A 13,601-nucleotide genomic window follows, 5' to 3' on the forward strand; every position below is an offset into this window, starting at 1 on the left:
GATTAAGTGATTTGCCCGGGGATATTCTGAGATGGAGTGAGGACTATAACACGTCTCCTGGCTTTTGATTGGTCTGTTATTACCAGTCTTAAAACACCTGGACTATGCAGATTAATACCAATTTCTAAGCGGCTGTAGTAAATTATTAAGCAAGTCATTTTGCTTTCAACACTGTTTGAGTAAGTTTATACCAATTCTTCCATCCATGTAACTTACTTTAAAAAAAAAATTGATTCACAGCAGTTTCCTCATGTAATTAAATTAACCAGCTACTGTATTCCTCTAAGAAACTTTTGAAGTGTGTATTTACTGTTGTTCTTTCCTCCGTAAGAAGGTTGCCGTACACTTTCCAGTATGCACGGTCAGATCTGCCAGTCAGCTTAAAAAAAAAAAACAAAAAACAAAACATGGCCACATGGTCCAATCAAGTTTTATTTTTCTAATAAACTGACACAACTGTGAAAACAGTGAGCATGGTGGCAGCTGGAGAGGAAGAACGAGGCAAAACTTATCCTCCATTACCCTTTGGTATTTTTAGTTTAGTGTTTCTAGAATCTGAGTTCTAAAACATTTCTCAGAAAATACCTCTCCCAGACAAAGGCCAAGTAAAAATAGCTAACTCGTAGACATTTTTGTCTTTGATGAGTAATTCCCCCTTTATTTATGTGAAAGAAAAAAAAAAAAAGTCCCGTTCTTGTTACTTGTCATTTTATTATGGTCAAAAGAAGAGGTTTGGGTTAGAGCAGTGGGGGTTGTGGGGGAGGCTTTTATTCATCAGTGAGGAATGGGTGAGAGTACATGGGGATTGGAAACCCCACCCATGACAAATCATCAGATGGGATGGGATACATGTTAGCAAGGGGACCACCCAGTTGGGCTCTCATTTTGATGGCTAGACTTTGTAGTAAATTTGTTCAAGAGCACCAGCATCCCTTTCAACATACATGTAGTTCTCTGACAGCTTTGTTATGTTCTGTTCCATATATTAATCTTATGCTATATGTTAGTTTACTATACTAATAGGTAACAAATATATAGGCAGAATGCAATTAAATACAATCTGATCAACTTACATATTCTGTTGTGGGGGGGGAGCAGGGTTTGTTTATTTTGTTCATGGTTAAAATACCCAAATACCATTTTTTATGTACTTTAACATAATTAGTTGAAGGAACTAGAAATGAGAAGAGTTCTAATCTCTTTATGAACCATTCTTAGAAAAATTTTTTCTGGCCATCTGGTTATTTATGGTCATCTCTTTATGGATCATCTCTTCATAGATCCTTATAAAAATTGTTTTCTTCCTTATTTTTCGAGGCACCCAGATGCTTCACTGTTATGCAGATTGACCTGTAGATGTATCTAACCCATGCTTGCTGATTTTCTAGTAGCCTTAGATTATTTCCAGCTGTATAAAAAAATACCTGGATGTGTTTTGCTAGCACATGTCATCACTGAGTACTCTTGCTCATGACATACAGAAGCCCTGATTCAGATTGCATTTTGCACAGTCAGCATGTAGAGAATAGGAGCCTTACCAAATGTCTAGTAGAGACTGACGATGTAGGGCTGGCAGCATTTTGAAAACATTCTCCAAAACAAGTGGTTTGCATTTATTAGTCTTCCGAAGGAGTATTTTAAAGGTCATGAAACTACTTGTTCCTTGAACTAAATTTTTACACTCAATGAAAAGTATGTCAGTATGCAAACCAAGCAAGATTATTTCTGTTTATCATACCAGTTGTTTCTGAAATTGCTTCTCAATGTTGTTACACCTCATTTAGTTTAATTAAATATCTGCCATTAGTTTGTTAGGGCTGAAATTAAAAATATAAACACAGATTTTTGAAAGAGGCCAATGGAAAAATCAGGCAGAAAAGCGTTCTTTTGAATGGAAGGAAGTAGAAGAGGTTATATACTTGGTCAAAATGACCTGAGCACACAATTGCTAAATGCAATGTGATGTCCTGGGTTGGATCCTGGAACAGGAAAAGGACATGCGGGGAGTAATGTGAAATTCAAATAAGGTCCATAAATTAGTTAGGAGTACTGAGGTTAATTTACTGGCTTTCGAGAATCATACTATAGCTTACATAAGTTGTTAACCTTAAGGGAAGCTGAGTGAAGAATATCAACTTTGCTCTAAAAGCCTATTATTATTTCAAAGTTAAAAGATTTAAAAAATGACCTGATAAGTGTTTGAGTAACTTTAATAATATTCATACTTTAAAAGTTTAAGTGACCATTTAAAATCTTACACTTCCACAGCATATTTCTTAATTTTTTTCTTCTCTCCATATTATTTTCGGAAATTTAGGGGGGAAATGAACAGTTCAGAAAATGTAAAGGGTAACACATCAAACACCTATGTATTCGCCAGCTAGAACAAATGTAAGCATATCGTCATATTTGCAGTATGCACACACACACACGTGCAGATACAGAATGTCACAAAATCACTTGGCCTTTTCCAACACTAAGAAGATAGTTCTTTATAGTTTTTACATGTAGTAATTTTATCCAACAGTACATTAGTAGTCCACTAGGAAGGAGAGTAACACATTCCTTAATGCACTTTCTGTTGCCATTTATACCAGATTTGAAATGTAGAAGTATCTAGTTTACATGAACTCTTGAGTGTTCTCTGTGGCCCTGGGTGTATCTGTGTGGTGATACATAAAACAAGATTCATTTCATCCCAAGGAAGGTATTTAGCATGTTTCCTGATGAAAAAACAAAAAGGAGAGGATGATGTCCCATAGGCTAGCTTTTCATGGAGTGAAAGAAAGGGAAAAGGAAAATTAATAACCCTGTCATGGGTCCCAGGGATTATTTTCATATTTTGTGGTAAAAGTGTGAAGTTTGGTTTACCATTTATAAATGACCTTTGTGAAATTCATCACCACTCTTTATTATTAAGCGATCATCATAATCTCCTATTACTGGTCATTTACGCCAAGATTAAAACCACTTGAACTAACATTGTTTTTCTGTTATTTTGTTGTAGCTTTTTTTAAAAACGTAACAGGAAATGTTCAAAAGGAAACAGAGACTCTAATTTAAACTTAAAAGCTGGTACTTGTGGGTCAACTTTTCTGTGGGGGCACCGACACCCGGAACCCTTCAATGAGGACCAAAGCCACAGCTGGTGTGTGTAATCAGTGTGGGGGGCCAATGGGCACATGCGGATGGGTTAAATCGGTTGCCTCAAAAGTGAACCGCAGAAGAACAGAGAAGGGGGCAGAAGGGACCAAGCAGGGCACATTTATGTCTGTGCCTTTGGGCAGTGCCTGTTCTGTGTCCTCACTGCTAGCATGAGCATCTTCAATTCTCAGTGCCACCTGTGTGTTTAAACAAGTCCATGATCAATGCTGGTGGACCTGAGATAGAGCCAAGTACAAACTGTAAATGGATGACAAAGGTGTAAGAAGAGAGTGAGGAATAGACAGTTGGGGAAAAGGAGTGAGAAAAATGAAGAACAACTTACATATAGGTACACAAATACTTGATTAGAATGAAAGAATTAACAGCACAAAGGAGAATACAAAGCAAAAAAAAAAAAAAATTTTGGTAGTAGGGAAGTATCCATGTTTTTTAACAGTTCACTTGCTTAACAGGGTCAATATTACAAACGCTGTTGATTGTTTTTTCCCCTCTAGTACTTCCTTAGATTTCGGAACTTGAGGATGATAAATTGCCAAGGAAAAATCTGGTTTGAGGAGAAAAAATTGCAAATTATTTACTTTACCCAGTCTGTAGTAGATAACCGGTAAATGTTGGTTGAATAATGAATGCATGCATGTATAAATATCAAGGTGGAGGTTATCGCAGAGATCCAGAAGGCTTACAGATAGATAGAGGCATGGGAGTAGCACTTTCTTAAGAATTAGGCATGGTTATGAACACTGTCGTAAGAAATTGTCCTTAAAGCCATGAGAGTAGAGAAATTCACTGGAATAAGAGATTGGGGTGAGAGGAAAGAATAGAAGACTGTGGGTTCCCTTGGCAATCCCTTTACTTAGAGACTGTGTATCAGTAGGGATGCTTTAGGTTGTAAATGACAGAAAATCCAACCTAAGCTGATTTAAGCGGTCTCATGTAGGTGAAAAGCTTGGGACCAGTGCTGTCCTTAGGCATGGCAGAATCCAGTAGATCTCCCTTCTGTGTTACGTAGCTTCTGCCTCAGACCCCACATGGGGGCTCCTAGCAGCTCCAGTGCCTTCATTTTCTTAACTTCAAAGCCAGGGAGCAAGAGGAAAGGCCACTTTCCCAAAAGTATTACTGTACCTCATTGGTTTTCATTGAATCTCATGCTCATCCCTGAGCCAAATCAAACTCCACAGAGTATCAAACATGAAAATCAAAGTCTGGCAACTTTCCAGCCCTACTAGCCTGCTTTCTGGCAAAGCATAGATTCTATTATTGCTGAAATAAAGCTAAAGCTAGAACAGTGCCTGCCTCCATTGTAAGGTCTCTGTATCTCAGGTACATTTTGCCGCCTCCTACCCTCCTCAACACACACCAGAGTCTGGCTGGCTTTCTTCTTCTTCTTGCAGGCTCCCAGGTGTTGGCCTGACCATTGGTTTCCTACTTCTGGGCCACTTTTCTGAGATTATAGTCCCGACCTTTATCTTTATTCTCGCATGAATTCTAGGTATCCCATTGTCTCTACCCAAGCAAAAAAGAATAGGATTTGTATGACGGCAGTGAAGTGTTTGTGTGTTTAACAGGGTATGTAGTGACAAAAAGCTGTCAGTATTTCTATACTTGTTTGTAATAATTCAAGTTTAGAATTTTTTCTCACATCCTTCCTCACCCCAGGCAATAAATACTTATAATTGTTTAACTTTAGGGAATTAAGAAAAGCCTTCCATCAACCCTACTTAAGTTCTTCTTTGAGAGGCGCCTGGGTGGCTCAGTCATTAGGTGTCTGCCTTCGACTCAGGTCATGATCCCAGGGTTCTGGGATCAAGCCCCACATCGGGCCCCCTGCTCCACGGGAAGCCTGCTTCTCCCTCTCCCACTCCCCCTGATACCTCTGGTTCTCCCCCTCAGGGGGAGAAATGACTCCCCCTGCTTGTGTTCCCTCTCTCTCTGTGTCTCTCTCTCAAATAAATAAATAAAATCTTTTTTTAAAAAAAAAGTTCTTCTTTGAGAAGAGATAGGCACTTTCTGTGGAATATATATAAGATAGAATGATGTAAATTTTGTCATTCCAGTACTAGTTTTTTTTTTTTAAGCAAAACCTCAGAAACTAATTTAGACAGTACAATATCAGTATTTTGAGTAGTTCCTGCATAGTAGAAATATCTAGTAAGATCCAAATTCTGTATGTATTAAGTTACTTCTACAAAGATTTTATCATATGCTTACAAATATCTTTGTATAAATGAAATCTGTTATAGAGTGAGAAAGGTAATCTTCATCTGTATGCTGCAGACAAAATGTTGTCAAGCCCATTCTTAACAAGACTCTTGGAGATAAATATTAGCCCTTTCTTTGATAGTCTTTTCTTTGATAATTACCTTTGCTCTCATGATGTTGTCCTTTATGTCTGTCTTAGTTCTTCTGCTTTACTTTTCACCACTTCAAAGTGATATTTTAGGAATGATTAGAAATCAGCACATAGAAGAGGTGTTCAGCAGGTTTCTCACTGTTATAGGAAGAGGTACAAATAAGGAAAGGGAGAAGGCTAGAAACCACTCTGTGGTGCTGGATTAGAACCAGAGGTATCAGTATGAATCCATGATTTTTAGTATCTGTTCTGATGGATAGGTAAAGAAACAGAGATGTGTACATAAACATGGGTGGTTTATATACATAGGCTCCTTAGTCCTCTCTGCTGAGAAGGCCTAGAAGCAGTGACGCCCTAGTACAATGAGCATACTTATCATCCAGATTTTGTTTTCTAGAGAAATGACTGATGCCATAGATGAGATGGGAAAAATACAAGATAAGCCTAATACATCTTATATGGCCAGAAAGTAAAAAAGTTCTCAAAAAATGTTGGGGGTAGGGGTGCCTGGGTGGCTCAGATGGTTAAGCGTCTGCCTTCGGCTCAGGTCATGATCCCAGGGTCCTGGGTTCGAGTCCCGCATCGGGCTCCCTGCTCCTTGGGAGCCTGCTTCTCCCTCTGCTTCTCTCTCTCTGTCTCTCATGAATAAATAAATAAAATCTTAAAAAAAAAAAAAATGTTGGGGGTATATCAAAAGGACACCGGACCCAACTTGAAGGGGTTCTCAATGCCCAGAGCTGGTTCAGTTGAAGCAACAAAGTAAATGATAGTATTAGATTATAACCCATAAAATAAAATAAATACCTGTGAGTCCATACACATACAAATAAATAATTGAACTGATAAATGGGGTAGAAAGGACAGTTCTTTTTACCATAGAACGCTAATTAATAAATGTAGAAGAAAAAGAAAAATGGAAAATCAACATGATCACACACCACAGTCATAATCATTGCAGGCAAGAACCACTGATGGATGCTAAAACATTAGCAGGTAAAAGTTTGATGTAAAAGAGGATACTTGCATGATCTTCATATATCTCCCCCACAAGATATTTGTTATTTTCAAAAGAAAAAAATAGCAGTTTTACAGTGGCAAAACCTGGCAGACACCACTTTAGCCATGTGATCAGAGTTAAATTGCCAGTAGTAAAACATCAATATCACATACCCCAATATATGATAACATGGAGAAGGGCATCACTCCTCTGGGATTCTTGCCAAAAATGTATAACTTCATTCTAATGAGAAAACATCAGATAAACTAAAATTGAGAGACATTCTGCAAAGTAATTGGCCTAGACTGTTCAAGAACATCAAGGTCATTAAAGACAAAGAAAGCTGGAGGATCTGTCACAGGTTAAAGGAGACTAAGGAGACCTGACAGCTAAATTCAGTAGGGATTCCTAGTTTGGATCCCGGACCATCAAAGGACATTAGTGGGGAAAATGGCAAAATTTACATGAGATCTATAGATTACTTACTGGTATGATATCAATGTTGATTTCCTGGTTTCAGTATTTCTGCTATGGTTACATAGCTAGATGAGAGGTATATGGGAACTCTGTATATTTTTGCAAGTTTTAGGTGCTCCTAACATCGTTTCAAAATAAAAAGAGTTTTGTGTGATTTCTTTTAGAGGAGGGGGACTTGGAATGGATGGTTTCTAAGGTCTCCTCCATCTAACCTTATTATTCTATGACACAGTGATAGAATGAAGAATGGCAAAGATTTAAGCACTTTTCTGTTTTGTCTGTCAATTAAAAAATACGTTGAGACAGATGAGAGGAGGATCAGATTTTATACTGGCAATTCAGTTTGGGGGGATATATCCCAAAGAGCTACTGTTGTGCCCAGTAGTAGACTGAATAAAATGGTCTTTGCCTCCAGGATGGTCAGTCTACTAAAGCTTGAAAATGATGTGGTCTACTATTTCAATCATTTAGCTTACCAAAATCTCTCTTCCTTGATGTTTTAAAATAATGGAGATGGATAGAATGATCTAGAAATTAAGTCTTGGAATAAGAGAGCAAGAGCCCCCAAAGTGGGCCCTGAGATTTTTTAAATCTGGGTGTCTGGCAAGGTAATGATAAACATTAAATGAGATAAGCAACCTAGAAGGCCTTTGGTATTAAGCATTTTGTGTATGAGGAACCAAAAGAATATTCACATTAAGATTACTATCAGATAACTGGGTATTTCACTGTAGGGCAGAATGAAGATGCATGTATTGGGGAATAAAGAGAAATGTAATTCTAATGTTCCCTTAATACTCATTTGCTGGATGACTATACTGAATCAAGCCTATACTTTCATAATCCCATTATGAGAAATTTCTGAATAATAAATTGATATGTTTCATTTAGCAGATATTTACTGTTGAGTAGTAAATATTTCAGGAAAGGTAATGCAGTTAAGTCAGGAAGTTATGACTTGAGTTTTAAACTCCACTAATGGAGATGATTTTTGATTCTTAGGTATTTGGGGGGCCTGTTTCTTTTTTTTTTTTTTTTAATTTTCTGTTTTATTTCTTTTCTTTAAGTGAGGTGTAGTTGTGAATCAAGAAAGTTGTATAAATGAAATGGAAGTCTTCGTGCCATAATAGAGTTGAAAAAATTTATGGACCTGATTTCTACCATCCTAAATTTTAACAAAAGTCTTAGCTCTAACTTACATGGGTGTGATGTCTTCCATGGAAGATTAGAAGTTATGTATCTTATTTCTGTAGTAGGAGCATACAACATATATGAAGTTTTCAAGTCTCCACAGAATTGAAAAGTCAATGTGGGTACTATACTTTGAAACGTGTATACTATGGGCCTAAGGTGTTTTTTAATCTTCCATCTCTTTTAAGGATCAAGTATCATTAGAAAAATAAGCCATGGGCATTACAAACGTGGTGTGGTGAAATTCAATATTCACAATGACAATTCAGAATATGAGCTCCTTGGGGAAAGTTAACCCACCACTCTAACTTTGCATCCAAATATCTTAAAGTGTGCTGTTGGTTTTATGAAAAGGTTTTGATCTACACTTCTAGTTTAAGTTCAAAAGAAAAACCTACATTTTAAAGTGTATTCCTTTTCTGGGTATATTTACTTTGAACTATAGCGTATAGTTTTTCTCATAAATCTAACCTGCCACTATCTGTTTTTAAGACTTTGTAAACTTCAAGTGGTTCTGATGTGTGAAGTTTGGATTAAACTAAAATTTTTAGAAAACACATGTTACATATTTTGATTGTTTTGAATTTTAACATGGGCCAGTCAAAAACTTGAGTGTCTAGCAAAATAATATACTATACTCTGTTACTATAAGAAATCACAGAAAATTGCCCTTTCCCATCATGTTAACAATAGACAAATGAAGCAGCTGTTCTTATTCTTAATGTAGTTGTTTGAAAAACTTGCACAATTTAATGAAAATGTCTCTACTCATAAAACTTAAAATGCTCACACATGGAAAAAGTCATAATGTTTTGGCAAATATTTCTTTGTTAGGAATGTGAATGAGGCATACCTGCTTCATAACTAGAATTCTATATAAGTGTCATAAAACTGTGGGAGGAAGCCAACTGAAAAAGAAGACTCTGACAAAGGATGAATTAATGCTTTTTAAAAAATACAGATAGTTCTTGCTCAAACATACATTTTTGACAAGGAATAATTATAACATATACCTCTCTTCTTTTTTTTTTTCCAGGCATAATTCTTGGGTCATCATTTCTACTCAGCATAAATGATTTTCTGCTTAAAACAAGTCTCAAAGAAAGAAATCGGATTCTGTTAGGACCATGCTGTGCTACTGTCAATCTGGAAGCTAAGTGGTGTAAACACAGTGGCAATCCAGGCCCAGAACAGTCCATACCAAAAATATCCATTGATTTAAGAGGAGGTCTGCTACAGGTCTGTGGGAATTGGCCACATTTTTCCCATAAGTTTTCAACTAGCCTTTGTTCATTTTTTGAACTGTTAGACTAAATCTTGATAGGGTGAGAAAGAGTATTATCAGATTGATCTCTTACTAAACTTTTTTTAACAGCTTTATTGAGATAGAATTCACATACCATACAATTCACCTAAATAAAGTGTACGATTCAGTGGTTTTTTAGTAATTCATGAAGTTGTGTGCTCATCACTATAACCCATTTTAGAATATTTACACACACACACGCACACACACACCCTCAAAACCCTGTATCCATTAGCATTCATTCCCCATTACCCTCTAATCCTCTCCCTAGGTCTAGGCAACTACTAATCCATTTTATGACTACATATTTGACTGTTCTAGACATTTCATGTAAATGGAATCATATAATCTGGTCTTTTGTGACTGGCTTCTTTCACTTAGCATAGTGTTTTCAAGGTTCATCCATTTGTAGCAGGTGCCAATACTTTGTTCCTTTTTTTTTTTTTTTTAAAGATCTCATTTATTTATTTGACATAGAGAGAGAGAGAGTACAAGCAGGGGGAGCTGCATGCAGAGGGGGAAGCATGTTCCCTGCTGAGCAAGGATCCTGATGCGAGGCTCAATCCCAGGACCCCGGGATCATGACTGAGCTGAAGGCAGACGCTTAACCAACTGAGTCACCCAGGCGCCCCTAGTTTGTTCCTTTTTATGGGCCAAATAATATTCCATTGTATGGCCATACCACATTTATCTATTTATCAGTTGATGGACTTTTGGATTCTTTCCACCTTTGGGTATTATGAATGATGCTGCTAGGAACATTTGTGTACAAGCTCTTGTGTGGACATATGTTTTCATTTCTCTTGGATATGACTAGGAGTAGAATTGCTTGCTGGGTCATTAAACATTTTTCTAATTATAGACTTTTCTACAAAGTAGTCAAGTTGTCTCAAGCACTGTGCCATCAGCAGTATATAATAACCATTTGCCAATGGCAGGTTCTTTAGATATTATAACATTTGATGATTAACACTTGATATATAATCAATTGCAGCCTTTTATGCATTTGATTTATAGCCAGGTATGGACTGTGTGAGGATATTCAACTTATTTCTTGGTAACTTTCTATTTGGATAGATGTGAATGTATTCTTGATATGATTTGATGTCCCCCAAGTTTGACATAAATCCAAAAATCTTGAGAAATTCACAATTACAGAAAATGGAAATGACTAATTTGTTAATAATGGAGGCGTATTATATATGAATTTCTTGTTTTCATCTAAAAGTTGTGTTGCCTTGACTTTTTCACCAGTTTTTTTACTGACGGGAAGATGTGGAAGGATTCTAATAACTTACTGCTTTGTATTGCTTTGGAGACTATAGGAAATCTTCATGTATTTAACAATAAGCATGTGATTTCATGTTGTTTTATCAACAGTATTAACTGTATTACCATTTTCCCAAGACAGCAAAGTAACTCCTCATTAAAATCAACAATAAGACAAAAACATAGTATATTATCTCTACATGATAAAGTCACTGTCTCTTGACAATTTAAAGCCCAGAGCACAGCGTTCAACTCCCCAGCTTGACTTTTCACCTCTCTCTGTTTTTCAGGATCCAATAAAAATAAGATTGATGAGAACACAGTAGACTTAGTATCACATCTCTTACCTTTATTTCTACTGCCTTAATTCCAGAGAGCAGGACCCAAACTTAGGTTTAAAATTTACCCACTGGTATAGGGTTATTTTTTTCTGCGTCTTTATATTTTTTCTCTTTTCTGTGTTTATCTGGTTCTCTTAGAAATAATGGTTGTATTGCCTTTATCCAGTATATACAAACAAATGTAACATTATTTGCATTTTGAGTCCTCTGACATTAATCATTATTACCCACGGGTCATACTTCTGTTATGGACTAGTACTCTTCACATGCAGAGAAAAGAGAATTTGATCCTCTTTATTACAGAAAACACCAAGGCCTTTGTTCTGAAACTCTACTGTATCTCCTCTATGGTTGCTTCTCAGGGGCTGTGGAATACTGTATGTTGGCACATTCTAGGTAAACACAGAAGTTGGGAGCCTTCTGAGTTCAAGTTCATTGAGCATCTTCCCTCTCTTTTTCTCTGAAGAGTAAAAGTGCAAAGAAAGGAACCTTATAATTGAGAGGTGTTTGTTTAATCTCATGACAAAATGTAGGAAGCTATTCCACAAGGTTATTATTATTCTTTTAAAAACGTTCTGGCCTAGAAGATCTTCATTGCCTTCTCTCAAACTGTAATAGGCATTGTTTTCTCACTTAGCTAAGTTAACTCATAAACATTACCTTGCACTAACATAATTTCATTGGTAATTCAGCATTGAAAATTGATTGTTATTAACACAATATATGATGTAATTGATTTTCTTGTTTTTATATATTTATTCAAGTAATAGAATTTCATCCCATAGGTCAATTACTTAGAAACTATAGTTAAGTTATTGTCAATAATTAAATTGAACGTAATTATGGTCTTGCATTAATTCAAGTATGATTGTGCCTAATTATCCTCATGAAATGTTTGTATTTGAAAGCCACTAAAATTTTTCGTATGATTGTTAAAGGTTTTCTGGGGTCAAGAACATTTGAACTGTTTAGTTCTTCTACATGAATTACTCAGTGGATACCTTAAGGAGGAGGGAAATTTTGAAGCGCAAGTTCCCGAAGCAGTGTCCCAAATGCCGTCTCCTATAGAGAAGAACCAGATGTTTAAAAGTGAACAAAGTTCAGATGACCTACGGACAGGCCTATTCCAGTATGTACGAGATGCTGGTAAGTAGCAACAGCTTCAGTATGTGAGAGAGTTTTAACTGCACGTTCACTAAATAGCACATTAAGATCACTTGAAAAGTACGTTAATACCTGCAGTACAAAAATAGTACATTACAAACAAACTGAGGGTTCTAGAGGGGAGGACGGTGGGGGGAGAGGTCAGCCTGGTGATGGGTATTAAAGAGGGCACGTTCTGCATGGAGCACTGGGTGTTATATGCAAACAATGAATCATGGAACACTTCATCTAAAACTAATGATGTAATGTATGGGGATTAACATAACATAATAAAAAAAATAGTACATTACCTTTCAGTCTGTCTTAAGGGAAAATTCTTAATTTGTTCCTGTCTCAAACCAATTAAAAATGGCCAGCCAGCTTCTTTACATTCTTATCTTTTATCCTCATAATGTTCTCTTTCTGTAATAAATCAACATGTTTCCTTTCAAAAGCATGCAATTAATTATTTTTTCCTTTAACAGAACCCTTGAAAATGCCTGGTGTCTATGAAGTCTTGTTTTACAATGAAACTGAAGATAGCTCAGGGATGATGTTATGGAGATATCCAGAACCTAGAGTGCTCACCCTTGTACGGATAACTCCTGTGCCCTTCAACACCACAGAGGATCCAGATATTAGCACAGCAGACCTTGGGGATATGCTACAGGTAGGTAATGACTATTCATTTTAAATAAAAGCATTGTGGAAAAGTGCTGATTAGATACTAGGAAAAAAGATTAGAGGGATGCCTCGGTGGCTCAGTTAGTTAAGCATCTGCCTTCGGCTCAGGTCATGATCCCAGGGTCCTGGGATCGAGTCCCACATTGGGCTCCTTGCTCAACGAGGGGCCTGCTTCTTCCTCAGCATCTACGTGCCGCTCCCCTTGCTTGTGTTCCCTCTCTGTCTCTGACAGATAAATAAATAAATTCTTTAAAAATAATAATCAAAAAAAGATTAGAGCATACCTATTTTTCCCATCAATAGTATCAGAGAGAAATACACACAAATACATATACATACATATGTATACACACCCACAAAATAGAAATTTTAAAATAGGGAATAATGTAATTCAGATTCACAATTCATGGCAATTTTGAGAGTTCTCAATTCTACTCTTAGCCCTTTTATAGGAGGTTATGTTACATGTTCTCTGAGTGTAATGGGACAGCTGTCATTCAGTTCACCACGCATTTTTCAAATACTTACCATGTGCTCACACTCTTCAGCATTTCTAGAACTGCTTTATGAAATAAAATGTGTTCACATAGGCCAGAATGGATGGCTCAGTTTTCGTCTTCATTTCCAGAGCTGAGAATGGTCTCGGGCTTGCGGTGGCTGATAGGAAAACTGTCTAAC

General features: G+C 36.7%; 1 protein-coding gene across 2 annotated transcripts in view; it reads left to right on the plus strand.

Annotated features, from left to right (window-relative positions):
* VPS13B (vacuolar protein sorting 13 homolog B) overlaps window positions 1-13,601 on the plus strand; it is a 767,339-nt gene that overhangs the window by 609,870 nt on the left and 143,868 nt on the right. For both annotated transcript variants that reach the window (XM_035011614.1, XM_035011613.1), the window contains 3 exons: window positions 9,217-9,419; window positions 12,035-12,242; window positions 12,725-12,909. In XM_035011614.1, coding sequence (XP_034867505.1) covers window positions 9,217-9,419; window positions 12,035-12,242; window positions 12,725-12,909 — 596 coding nt within the window. The remainder of the gene's footprint in view (window positions 1-9,216; window positions 9,420-12,034; window positions 12,243-12,724; window positions 12,910-13,601) is intronic.

This window comes from Mirounga leonina, unplaced genomic scaffold (assembly GCF_011800145.1).
Source record: "Mirounga leonina isolate KUSES-001 unplaced genomic scaffold, KU_Mleo_1.0 Mir_165, whole genome shotgun sequence".
NCBI classification, from domain to species: Eukaryota; Metazoa; Chordata; class Mammalia; order Carnivora; family Phocidae; genus Mirounga; species Mirounga leonina.